Here is a 13,157-nt window from a genome sequence, read left to right as displayed (position 1 = left end):
GAATACAGTCCAGTTATGAACTTCATTGAAAGCAGAAGAAATAGTAGCAGAGGAAACAGAATGAGTAACAAGAACAGCAGTCATAGAAATCACGTGAACAACATCAATAACAACAACAACAACAACGATGACAACAGTGATATTAAAAACAGAAAACGATCGGCTGTCAAGAGTCCTAGCATGATAACCGATTCCGCCAAATTGAGTTCAAACAATATCCAAATGACAACTATGGTGTGAAATTTGACCAACTTTAAAATTGTTTTGTTTAGTTTTGAGAAGTTTTTTTTAAACGTAATTGAAATGATTTCAAATTTCCTTTAACTGACTGGTAATAACATTTTGGCTAGTTAAATGTGAATTTGGTGATAAATTTGTGTCGTTGAGAAAATGTCAGTAATGAGTTCTCTGGTCTTGTCAACTAACATAGCCCTGGAATTTTTCCAATTAGTACTGCAAGAGAAACGGAAGAAAAGCACGGAGAATGTCGGCTTTTTAATTCTTCTTGAAGAGAACGCATGAACTGAGAATATTCTGACATTTTTTTAATGTCACAAAAAAAAGCTACTGTACCGTAGCAAACACAGCTTAGCAAAATTGTAAAGCGTTTAAAACAAGTGTTAGAATATAGATTCTTGTAAGCAAGTTGTGATCTTAAATTTGGAGCTTGAAATCATAGCTCAATATAGGAAAGCATATAAAGACTCTCGCTGTTTGGACCACTTGGCTCAGTGGAGAGCACAGGAATGCAACCAATTAAGAGATTGTTGGGTCGCAACCCGCAAAGGTTCCAAACTTTTTTCTCACTATAATGGTTTTGACGTAGTATCTACATAGCGAGCTAGTAGTTGCTCTAACAACAAGAAGGGGATACAGAAGATATATAATATTAGTTTTGTTTGTTGAAGACAAAACCAGGAATTGGTTCTTAAAAATGCTTTGTAATTTTAAATTAAAAATAAACACAAGCTTTTGTGTGTTGAAAAAAACATGAGGAAGAGCTACCTAAATTGAATCTGTAATTGTGACATAAACCTACGGAGCAAAAAGGTTACATACTAAGGTTTATTGTTAGTACATACTACAGTTTTAAATGGTTCATACCAAACGGTACATACTGGTGCTTCACACAATGCGAGAAAACGGCATATACTATTTTTTCCGTATTGTTTTTGTAACACAAACCAATGCAATTTTACTTAGTGAAGTTTTTGTGCGTTTAACAGAAGCCAAATGGACAGTAAAAAAACTCTATGTTAAACTATCTGAAGGAACATAAATCATTTTCTTTTAAAATAAGCCGAGAAAAGAGAAAATGCATCATCTGCACAATTTTTCATGCTCCTATTACAATGAATATAGATAATTGTTGCGAGCTTTGATAGCCCATAGTCATAGCAAGTGAATTTCACCAGTGGAATGTTTTGAGAGCGATTAAATGTATTGCACCAAGAATTATTATAGTTCCCGAACGATAATTCTTGATATTCAGTAAATTAGGGCAGAAAAAAATATGGTTACGCAACCAATGCCTCAATTATTTTGTAGGACAGTTTTTGATCGCATTCAACGTAGCTGGGAGGAGACAGTAAGTATTTCTTCTTCAGCTGAACAAAATTTTCTGACTTATTTTTTGCAGAGATGGATATGGGTAGTACATTAGAAAACCTGTGCAGCGTGTTGTTGATTACTTTTTTCTCAATCTCTATACTTATAGCTCCTCGGCTTTTATTTTGATTACGTTGAAAAATATCTTAGTAATTATGTACGTTATGTACTTTGAGGCGACAGTGGAAACTTTCCAGTTTTTTGTTCTGCTTCTGTTTGCAGGTAAAGAGGAGGAAACGATCATAGGTGATGTTGCGGGGTTGTGTAAATGAAAGAGCAAGTTCGTGGGCAAGTTCGAACACTGTTATCCGTTCAATGTCCGAATGGGGGAATCGTTGTTGGTAGATCCGTTGGCCTTCGGTTCCCAGGCTGAGGAAGATGAGGCTCCTTACTTTTAGGTCCGCCTCATCCCAAGGTATCCCGTCAACTATTGGGCCTTTGAATGCGATCTGTTTGCAATCATTGTCCCAGTCCACCATTCGTTTATTGTTCCTTACGTCTCTTTTTCTATGCTGTGCTTGGGTTTCGTGCTCCGTTGGAGGTTCGTAGGTCGGTTCAGTGGGGTAAATGAGGTCTTTTATGTCTGGTTTATGTTTTGATAGGGAATCAACGTTTATCGAATTTTTGGCCATTATTGCCAATTTGAGTGTTGCTGCCCATGTGGGCCATTCTACTGGGGGTTCCATACCGCTTTCCCAGAAGAAGGGGATGCCCACTGGGGATCGTGCTATAGGTACAGCTGCTGACTGCGCCATGTTGTGTGCACAAAGTTCCTATGTGCAGAATATCGACTTGCTCGACTCACGACAGTAAAAAGGCAAGCGCAATAAGATTGAACTCTCTTGAATACTTCTTACTTTCTCTCTTTTAGACACCAAGTGCGGTTAGCAATTGTGCTCCAATCGGAGTATGCAAATGATGGCTGGTACAACCAGCTAACATGTGAACAAAGCGTTTAACAAATTTACAACTACGAACAATGATATATAATAACATATGGAGTTTTATACGAGTTTATATTAATACATTTGGGTTCTTGGTTGCGGAGTGAGTTGGCGGCTCACCACATCATGTATAACTGCTTTTTTTTTAAAAAAAAATGGAAGAAATACCATTGTTTCCATAAAGTTTGCTCTATTGGGTTGCAGTGAGAGTAAAGGTTGTCCCTATTCTAGAAAATTTTTTAACTTGTCAAAATGTTTTTTGTTGGTCCGACAGACAAAATGAAACGACAGTGTCTTCATAAAATGTGCTTGTGCCGGATAATACGTTTTCTTCTAATACAACATAAATAGTTGTAAACAATATACTTATTCAACAAACATTCGAGTCTTTCAATTGCTACTGTAATTTTTTTGTACATTCGTTGATCAACAGAGTTGCAAAACATCCGTGCAACTGTGAAATTGTCAATTTTACAATTGTACTTAATTAATACCATTGTAATAATTTAACCACCAATTTTTACCAATTGAATCATGTCATGAGCCGTTCTGCCGTTTTTCAAAATCGCTAATTTCTTGATGCGCCCTCCGCTCTAGAAAACACAAAAATAGTACGTACGAAATATCTTTTGACCTTGAACGATCATTTTCTGACGGTTTGAAAAACTTCATCGGTCAGATATGAAATTCACAGGCAAAATGTTTTCTTTGATTTTCTGAACAGCTTCAAAATAAGAGCTGAATTAAAATCATCATGAAGTTCAGCGAAACAGAATACGGCCACAGACATTTTAATTTCTTCAACACGTAAGAAATTAATTGTTGTAAACGAAAAAGTAATTGAAAAAAGTTTAGAAAACCATCTATAATTTTTAAGGTATACAGAAGCAACTTTTGTTAAGGATGTAGTTAATCAACACAGCAATAAACCATGTGCGGCTTTAGCAGAAATTATGGAGAAACAACTGCGGAAAACGCAGATATTTAGCGACAAACTGCAAGTTCCAAACAGAGCATAAGTGAGTTGAAGTTGTTTCCTGTGAGGAGCAGCTTATGTTTTTGGGGTGAAACATGTATCGAAACGGAGATAAAAACGTGCTATAAATGGGACAACGTGTTTAACATGCTAGCAGAGTGGATTACATTCCAGAAAGACAGAGAAACTAAAAAGAATGTTTTTTTTACAGATGCTGACAGCATCGTGACATCAAGACATATCTAAACTGAATCTGAATGACCTCAAGTAAGATGATGATGGACAGACCTGACGTCGTGTAGTCTACGATGGTGACCAACTGGCAATTCGGGGATCACTAAGATGCGAAGGTGAGAGCAAGAGAAGTAAGTATAGGAAACAGCAACTGGCAGTAATGCAATCGGATATAGAAGCTGTTCTGTTTGGAAGGGAAATACTAACCCCAGAACGGGTCAACGCAGAGTGTGATAAACGACTGCCTGCAGACAAATCATCTAATGGGTACGCGAAACTCATACCGAAAACATAGCCTATAATCTGGAAGGCCGGAAATGAATCTCTGGCTCCACATTTGCATCTTCTGCATAATCACCATGGAAAAAATTGTAGCCCTAAAACCAGAAACTCCTCAAAAATTGCATAGTTATGGATGTAGATTAACCAATACCAGACAATAAATGCATCTGCCAGTATCTTTGTTGGGCTCCTAAGTCGGCAGAACCGATTAATCAGACAAAGGTCATAAAATTGAATCGAGTGGATGCAAAGATATGCGAACTCAACAAATCCCAAGTTTTGTCACAAAATCGTGGCTGCCCATGCGTTTGGTGATATCTTTGTCCATCTTCCACAACCGCATCCAGTCAACTCTCAGTGATTACTGGTCAACTTTCAAGCCGATGTCCTGGCAGAAGAAGCAACAACGGCAAAACACGAGAAACTAGTGCCAGCGAACATAGGTTGATTACGCGAGAAACGTAACAACATTAACTAAAGGAAATAGGATTCAAGGCCATTCCCCAGGATAACTAAAAAAAATAGGATTCAAGGCCAGTCCACAGCATAACTTAAGAAAATAGGTTTCAAGGCCATTCCCCAGCATAACTTAAGAAAATAGGATTCAAGGCCAGTCCCCAGCATAACTTAAGAAAACAGGATTCAAGGCCAGTCCCCAGCATAACTTAAGAAAATAGGATTCAAGGCCAGTCCCCAGCATAACTTAAGAAAACAGGATTCAAGGCCAGTCCCCAGCATAACTTAAGAAAATAGGATTCAAGGCCAGTCCGCAGCATAACTTAAGAAAATAGGATTCAAGGCCAGTCCCCAGCATAACTTAAGAAAATAGGATTCAAGGCCAGTCCCCAGCATAACTTAAGAAAATAGGATTCAAGGCCAGTCCCCGGCATAACTTAAGAAAAAAGGATTCAAGGCCATTCCCCAGCATAACTTAAGAAAATAGGGTTCAAGGCCAGTCCCCAGCATAACTTAAGAAAATAGGATTCAAGGCCAGTCCCCAGCATAACTTAAGAAAATAGGATTCAAGGCCAGTCCCCAGCATAACTTAAGAAAATAGGATTCAAGGCCAGTCCCCAGCATAACTTAAGAAAATAGGTTTCAAGGCCATTCCCTAGCATAACTTAAGAAAATTGGATTCAAGGCCAGTCCCCGGCATAACTTAAGAAAAAAGGATTCAAGGCCATTCCCCAGCATAACTTAAGAAAATAGGGTTCAAGGCCAGTCCCCAGCATAACTTAAGAAAATAGGTTTCAAGGCCATTCCCTAGCATAACTTAAGAAAATTGGATTCAAGGCCAGTCCCCGGCATAACTTAAGAAAAAAGGATTCAAGGCCATTCCCCAGCATAACTTAAGAAAATAGGATTCAAGGCCAGTCCCCAGCATAACTTAAGAAAATAGGATTCAAGGCCAGTCCCCTGCGTAACTTAAGAAAATAGGATTCAAGGCCAGTCCCCAGCATAACTTAAGAAAATAGGATTCAAGGCCAGTCCCCAGCATAACTTAAGAAAATTGGATTCAAGGCCAGTCCCCGGCATAACTTAAGAAAAAAGGATTCAAGGCCATTCCCCAGCATAACTTAAGAAAATAGGATTCAAGGCCAGTCCCCAGCATAACTTAAGAAAATAGGATTCAAGGCCAGTCCCCTGCGTAACTTAAGAAAATAGGATTCAAGGCCAGTCCCCAGCATAACTTAAGAAAATAGGATTCAAGGCCAGTCCCCAGCATAACTTAAGAAAATAGGGTTCAAGGCCAGTCCCCAGCATAACTTAAGAAAATAGGTTTCAAGGCCATTCCCTAGCATAACTTAAGAAAATTGGATTCAAGGCCAGTCCCCGGCATAACTTAAGAAAAAAGGATTCAAGGCCATTCCCCAGCATAACTTAAGAAAATAGGATTCAAGGCCAGTCCCCAGCATAACTTAAGAAAATAGGATTCAAGGCCAGTCCCCTGCGTAACTTAAGAAAATAGGATTCAAGGCCAGTCCCCAGCATAACTTAAGAAAATAGGATTCAAGGCCAGTCCCCAGCATAACTTAAGAAAATAGGATTCAAGGCCAGTCCCCAGCATAACTTAAGAAAATAGGATTCAAGGCCAGTCCCCAGCATAACTTAAGAAAATAGGATTCAAGGCCAGTCCCCAGCATAACTTAAGAAAATAGGATTCAAGGCCAGTCCCCAGCATAACTTAAGAAAATAGGGTTCAAGGCCAGTCCCCAGCATAACTTAAGAAAAAGTTTTCATGGCCATTCCCTAGCATAACTTAAGAAAATAGGATTCAAGGCCAGTCCCCAGCATAACTTAGGAAAAAAGGATTCAAGGCCATTCCCCAGCATAACTTAAGAAAATAGGATTCAAGGCCAGTCCCCAGCATAACTTAAGAAAATAGGATTCAAGGCCAGTCCCCAGCATAACTTAAGAAAATAGGATTCAAGGCCAGTCCCCAGCATAACTTAAGAAAATAGGATTCAAGGCCAGTCCCCAGCATAACTTAAGAAAATAGGATTCAAGGCCAGTCCCCAGCATAACTTAAAAAAATAGGATTCAAGGCCAGTCCCCAGCATAACTTAAGAAAATGGGATTCAAGGCCAGTCCCCAGCATAACTTAAGAAAATAGGATTCAAGGCCAGTCTCCAGCATAACTTAAGAAAATAGGATTTAAGGCCAGTCCCCAGCATAACTTAAGAAAATAGGATTCAAGGCCAGTCCCCAGCATATTTTAAGAAAATAGGATTCAAGGCCAGTCCCCAGCATAACTTAAGAAAATAGGATTCAAGGCCAGTCCCCAGCATAACTTAAGAAAATAGGATTCAAGGCCATTCCCCAGCATAACTTAAGAAAATAGGATTCAAGGCCAGTCCCCAGCATAACTTAAGAAAATAGGATTCAAGGCCATTCCCCAGCATAACTTAAGAAAAAAGGATTCAAGGCCAGTCCACAGCATTAGTTTTCATGGTTTCGTTGTTTTTGTGGAAGATATAGCATCCAACAACGCTGAGAATCAGCATCTGTTATCTAAAAATTTGCTTTTTCTTATTGGAATAGCAAATTTAAATAGATAAATGATAAAGGATTGTAGTAGGAAAATGTGACCATTCAAAGAATCCAAAAGGAAAGCACTAGAAAGAAAAGATTCCAGAAAAATCAAAAAAGATATGATGTAATCCACTAGTTCAGCCTTGCAGCTTGACAAAAGAAGGAACCCTGAAAAAAGATGTCTCAGAAAAGGCAGTTGTCGGGGTCCTCTTACCAGAAGCATAAACTGTTATGTTTGTTTTCAAAATGATGTCACAAGCCAAAATCGTCTACTCCAGAATAGTTCATAATCATTTGCTACTTTCTTTGTGGTCACAAGATTGAAAGAATTCCTATTACGATGGAAGCTGACCGCAAACTTCTCAAATATTTCTCCTCTAAGACCGACATCCTCAAAAAGGGCGTCAGCAGGAAGCACGAGATGCGAAATAGCAATAAAGGAAATTCAACTTTGAACTTAAAAATACTCCCTTGGAGTAATTTTTTTTACACAATTGTGTTGGTTTGAGCACAATAGACCCTGAGGGAAACAAGAAAACATGTTTAAATTGACTAAAAGCCGTACTTTTAGACTGACCGTATATGCGTGTGTGTTATGTTAATGGAATGAGGTTAGTGTTTGAAGATATGATGAGGTTGAATTTAAGTCTTCCCTGGGAAAAAATTAGAAGTCACAAACACTAAATATGTACTTGATTCAATTTTTTGGGATATTTGGCATACCATAGATATCAGTATAGAGATAATGCTCCCTAGTTTGCAAAAGATATCTTAAGTTAATTGTGAACGATTCGAGTTCAAACAGAAGGAAATGCCATTTAAAAACCAAGAGCAAACGGAGTTCCTGAGTTAGCAGTATAAGCAGTGAAACGAGCTGATCAAGCCTGGAGTCTAATTGTAAATGTTTCTTTTGGTGCTTTTCAATAAATGATCTTGCTGACACATCGAAACGACTCCAAGACAAGATCAAAACTCTTTCGCAACAGGTGCTAGGCAGCAAAATGAGATTCCCAGCGATTACCGATTTTAATTTATGCGGGTCAGTACTTTTTAGCGATGCGAATAGTTTAACAAATCAGGTCACTTTCAATAGCAGGAAGGGGTTGCATACTTTTTTTAGACAACTGCAGAATTCAAACAAGACAGTGCTTCTTAATGAACCAAAATTCCATTTCTAACATCAAGGCGGGATCTTTTGATCATCAACTTACCAATCAACAGTCGGAGACCAGTAGATAGAATGAAGACGTGGCGTCAACCTAAGCCATTGATGAAGCATCAGCAACTGCAACGGATTAACCTGCGGACATTACCGCCACTAGCGAGATTAGTTAACCATTTCGCCAGTTGTACTTGCGGTTATGGATGACATGCTTTCAGTGCGGGAGGACATTGTGCCAAGTGCAAAAATGTTTACTGGTACTTGGCATATATGCTAAATGGAGAAACTTGTTCGCACCTAAGCCAAAAATTAAACCAAAACATTTTTTATTGAATTAGTATTGACCTGGGTCGGGATCTCTGTAGTAACTACCTGAAATTGTAATAAGTGCTGCGATTTTTCTGAAAAAAAAAGTAAATTTTCGCGTCCTGCGAATATTTTAATTTTTAAAAATTTCCATTTCTGTAAAACATTCATCACTTACTTTGACTCTAGTGTTACAATTTTTCTCGTGTTGAGGATCCGGTGCAACAAACTATTCAAAAACCTCAAACATGGCAGTTCGTTGTTAGTCTTCCAAAAAGTTATTGAGAATTTTGCAGGAGAAAGATGAGGTAATTTTAGTGATGTACAAAGCAAACGATTAAAAACAGATGAGTATTGGAGTGATAGAAGTTTATGTAACTCCGAGGACTCTGTCAGGCGTTCAAATTGGGGTGAAGGAGTGTATTTTTGCAGAGATTGTATTCTAACATTTATTGAAGAAGCGAAATTATACAAAATTATGTAACATACCCAAATCCTAGAAATTGCTACGACTATATGAACATGCAAAATTTGGTCAACATTGATCAAATCAAAACTTTTTAAATCAACTTCTGCCTCATTATGTTCAAGTGTTGCGTGATTAAGTATCAGCGCGAACATCAAATTTTTGCTTTTTTTATTTTTGTAAAAAAAGCACCATTTCAGCCACTTTCTTCTCTGTACCCCAATAATAACTATTGGTGATAAAAGTTAGAAATCTTTACCAAAAGGGGGCTATTTTTGCATATATCCATTAAGCAGAAAGTATTCATAAATTCCTCAGAAGATGTTTCTATTTTTTCAGTTTTACTAGCTTAAAGGGAGAGTTTATAAATAGTTGTCACCTTTATGACACTTCAATCAAAGGCTGGTAAGCGATCTCCGGGCTCATTTGTTTCCTCACTAGACTCCCCTGGGAAATTAAAGTCTAAGTGATGTAATCTTTGCGCAAATCGGAACGCCGGGTAAAAAATGCCATTTCAAACTTATTGACTAGCGGCCATAATTGTTTTGATACCCTCAAAATATGGAATTTCATCAAAAATTTTTTCCAAAAAAGGCATTTTAGAACAAGTTTTCTAAACTTTATTTTTATAGAAACGTTTTCTTGAAATTTTTTATAAAATAAAAGATCAAATTTTAAAAAAAATTTGCACCTTTGGCAAAACTTTTGAGAGATGTTTTTTGTTTGTTTGAAGACGCATGTGAACATGCTAATTTTATTTTATTTCTGTTTCAATCATTTCATCTCGAAAGAATTTGTTGAGACTGGCCGGCTAATCTAGAAGGCGTTTTTTGCCTGTTACATGCCTGAGCAACTTATCTACCTGTTATTACCCTGGTTTAATCTGGGCTGGAGCCAAAATGTCGTGATAAAGAAATCACTTTTTATAGAACAGGTAACTTTTCGGTGGTTTTGGTAAATTTTGTGCCATTTAGCGTAACACACGTATAGCCGATAATTTATAGTAATTATAGCTTTTGAGGTAATGGAGCGCAACCCAACCGCACACCATACACAATTAAGGGACGCCCGGGTGAAATTTGCGGTGAAATTTCGTACAAATTTCACCGCAAATTTGTACGAAATTTGCGGTGAAAGAACTAACTTTTCAACGCTTATCTTACATATTTTACCGATTTTTTCTCGACCCGGGCGATGAGTGATTTATTCGTTACATTTGTTGTATTCAATTTAAAACAATCAGAGTAATTGACCTATCAAATCCAAGCATTTGGCTCTGCTCGGGCCGGGGTTTCACCTTTAATCCACCCCTAATTAGCGCAGATTGGGGTGTAATGCGTACTCTCTCATGACTCATTTTTTCTCATTGAGCTCTGCGGCCGTTCCGCTCTAATTCCCAGCTCCGTCTGGGGTGTGTTTCGGAGACGGAAGAGGGATTTTTATGGTTCCCAGACGCACTGGTACTTATATTAAATAGTTAGTTTAAGTCCCCTTATTCTTTAGTTAGGCTAACTAATACTTCTTCAAAGGCAACAATCCTGTACGGCCTGTTTGATACAGAGGGGTATAGTGTTTGTGTGAACTTGTTTTGACTGTAACTAGTTCACAATCGCAGCTTTTAATATCAAAAGTCTAACCAAGACACTTACGTGGGCAACTTCTTGTCTACAAAAATCCCCGAAGTGCTTTTCAGACAGAAATCTTACAATACAACATTACTCCATTTCGAACTTTTTCGCCATAAAGTTGCGTTGTTTTTGGTTTCTTTACCGTAATTAGACTTGCTACCAGAAATGTTGTGAATTTTACGTCGCATTTTACTCGAATTTAGTTGCTGCCTTATATCAATAATTCTCACATTAGCTCAACCGCTCAAAATATTTTTTTATTCGCTTTTGACGATATTTAATTGGTTCTCATACCTGTTTGTGACCCTGGGTTGCTCATCAAACAACTCTTCTTGATTTTATACAAGGTCATACAAAATTCCTGGTTATCATGCAAAGTCATGCACGATTTCTATGATTTCTTAGTAGTCATTTAAAGATCACACAAAATCTCAAACTTATTACCAAAATGCTTAAATCGTTATCCCTTAGGTTGGTATCCCTGAAAAAATCAATCAACGCCGCAACTCTTTGAGAACATTTTTTTCCGTCAAGTCGTAATAAGTCGTTTATGATTTTTATGATTTCTTAATAGTCATACAAAGTAAAAACAATTTTGTAATAGGACATGTATGATTTGTCCGATTTCTCAGTGGTAATAAAAAGACCATATAAAAATTTAACGTCTAAAAAATACTGCGAAATTTGAAATTTTAGAGCTTGCTAAGTTGATACAGACGTGATCAAATTCTAAGCAAAGCGACGTTTTTGAGCGAAACCTTTTACTAAATTTGAAAAAAAAAATAAAAAAGCTTTCAAATTAGGTTAAACTGTTTTTCAGTACATGCTGCACAGTGCGGGCCGAACAAACACCGATGATAGCGTGCCTTGTCATTTTTTTCTGTCAACCCACCATGTAACCATATGACCGTTTACAATGATTCCTTACAAAAATCTTATAGGATTTTCTTGGAGTTTCCAGTGGTCTCAAGGAACTGAGAGTTAGTCTGATAAATAGTCTCTGAACTTCTAAAAATTTTCAGACTTCGACAATCCACTAAAATCTTTCAAGGTCTCTACATGAAACCCAAGAAGTCTTAAAAAAGCTTCATATGAAATCAGGAATATCCTAGAGTAACCTTGTTTGAAGTCGACGAAATAGCAGTTGTTTCTTACAAGCCGAGGAAAACAATTCTGTCCGTTGTTTGGTGCATATCAGTCATGTAAGTACCAAAAATTTTTTGGTCGAAGTCCAGGAACTGTCTATGATATCTCTGACATACATTTCCTGCCACGGATCATAAAGATTTATTTTGGTCTCATATTTTGACATAAACTATTTTTTTTGGGTGTTGAGAAATGTTAGGACAAGAAAAAAGTGAAATAAATCCTTGATTTAGCATAAAAACCAAATATGATTTTGTCGATTTTTTTTACAGGGGTTATATATAACATCCTGGGTTTCATTCAAGAAACATATTTGATTTTCTGGTCCCCGTTCAATAATAATACGATTTTCTGCGTTTCTTACCAGGATTATATATAACTTCCTAGGTTTCATGCAAGGTACATATATGATTTCCTTGTTTCCATGCAAGAATGGTACTAGGAACTATTTTATTATGTGCATGCCATCATATATGATCTTTGTATGAAAGCTATAAAATGCCGACCCAAGTCCGCTATTTTCTTGTCAACTATTAAACTGCGGTCCTATATATAATACACCATTTAGACATGACACATGGAACTTTACAATAAAGTAAAGTGCAATGAAAAGCTTTCATTTTGATTTTGTACTTTGCGTACAAAAACCAATCAGCTCAAAATGCCACAAAAAGATATATAGAAGCCTTCTGCTTTCTGAGTAAAAATAACTTGGGGTCTGTTTTATACTCTAAACTAATAATTTCTATGAAGAAAATGTTGCTTCAGCAGATTTTGCAACTGCTTAGATTTTGCCTACTCTGGCCTGAAATGAACAGCTTCTCAGAGGTACCCCTTATTCAGAGATCATTGAAAACATTTTTCGCACAAAAAGGAGATAGCAAAAAAAGAACAAAATCACCTATACAAAGCTGTTAGGACGGATATTTAGGACAAAAAGTGTTAAATTAAACAAAAAGAACTTTTTGTTCTCATTGAGTAGGTATTTGGCAGCACTCTAATTCATTAGTTATTTTCTATATTTTATTTTTTACTACTTACAATGTTAAAATACAGAATGTTTTGGGTTATTCATAGTCGGGTTTCAATTATTATTTTTACTATTATTATTATTACTATTATTATTATTATTATTATTTTTATTATTATTATTATTATTATTATTATTATTATTATTATTATCATTACTATTATTATTATTATTATTATTATTATTATTATTATTATTATTATTAATATTATTATTATTATTAATATTATTATTATTATTATTATTATTATTTATATTATTATTATTATTATTATTATTATTATTATTATTATTATTATTATTATTATTTTTATTATTATTATTGTTATTATTATTAATATT

General features: G+C 36.4%; 3 protein-coding genes across 4 annotated transcripts in view; 1 reads left to right on the top strand and 2 right to left on the bottom strand.

The window, feature by feature from the left end:
* LOC142340500 (uncharacterized) overlaps positions 1-337 on the top strand; it is a 14,610-nt gene extending 14,273 nt beyond the window's left edge. Inside the window, exon 2 of the mRNA XM_075391074.1 lies at positions 1-337. This exon is cut by the window's left edge and continues 17 nt beyond it. Coding sequence (XP_075247189.1) covers positions 1-240 — 240 coding nt within the window. The 3' untranslated portion in view covers positions 241-337.
* The window catches only part of LOC142339650 (ras-related protein Rab-5B-like), a 188,396-nt gene that overhangs the window by 115,831 nt on the left and 59,408 nt on the right, over positions 1-13,157 (bottom strand). The gene's annotated exons all lie outside the window — the stretch shown is intronic.
* LOC142339644 (uncharacterized) overlaps positions 1-13,157 on the bottom strand; it is a 615,633-nt gene that overhangs the window by 557,939 nt on the left and 44,537 nt on the right. The gene's annotated exons all lie outside the window — the stretch shown is intronic.

Source organism: Convolutriloba macropyga, chromosome 5, assembly GCF_964194025.1.
Source record: "Convolutriloba macropyga chromosome 5, txConMacr16.3, whole genome shotgun sequence".
Classification (NCBI taxonomy): domain Eukaryota; kingdom Metazoa; phylum Xenacoelomorpha; order Acoela; family Convolutidae; genus Convolutriloba; species Convolutriloba macropyga.
The sequence above is the reverse complement of the archived record's forward strand: the minus strand, read 5'-3'. Positions and strand labels throughout refer to the sequence as shown.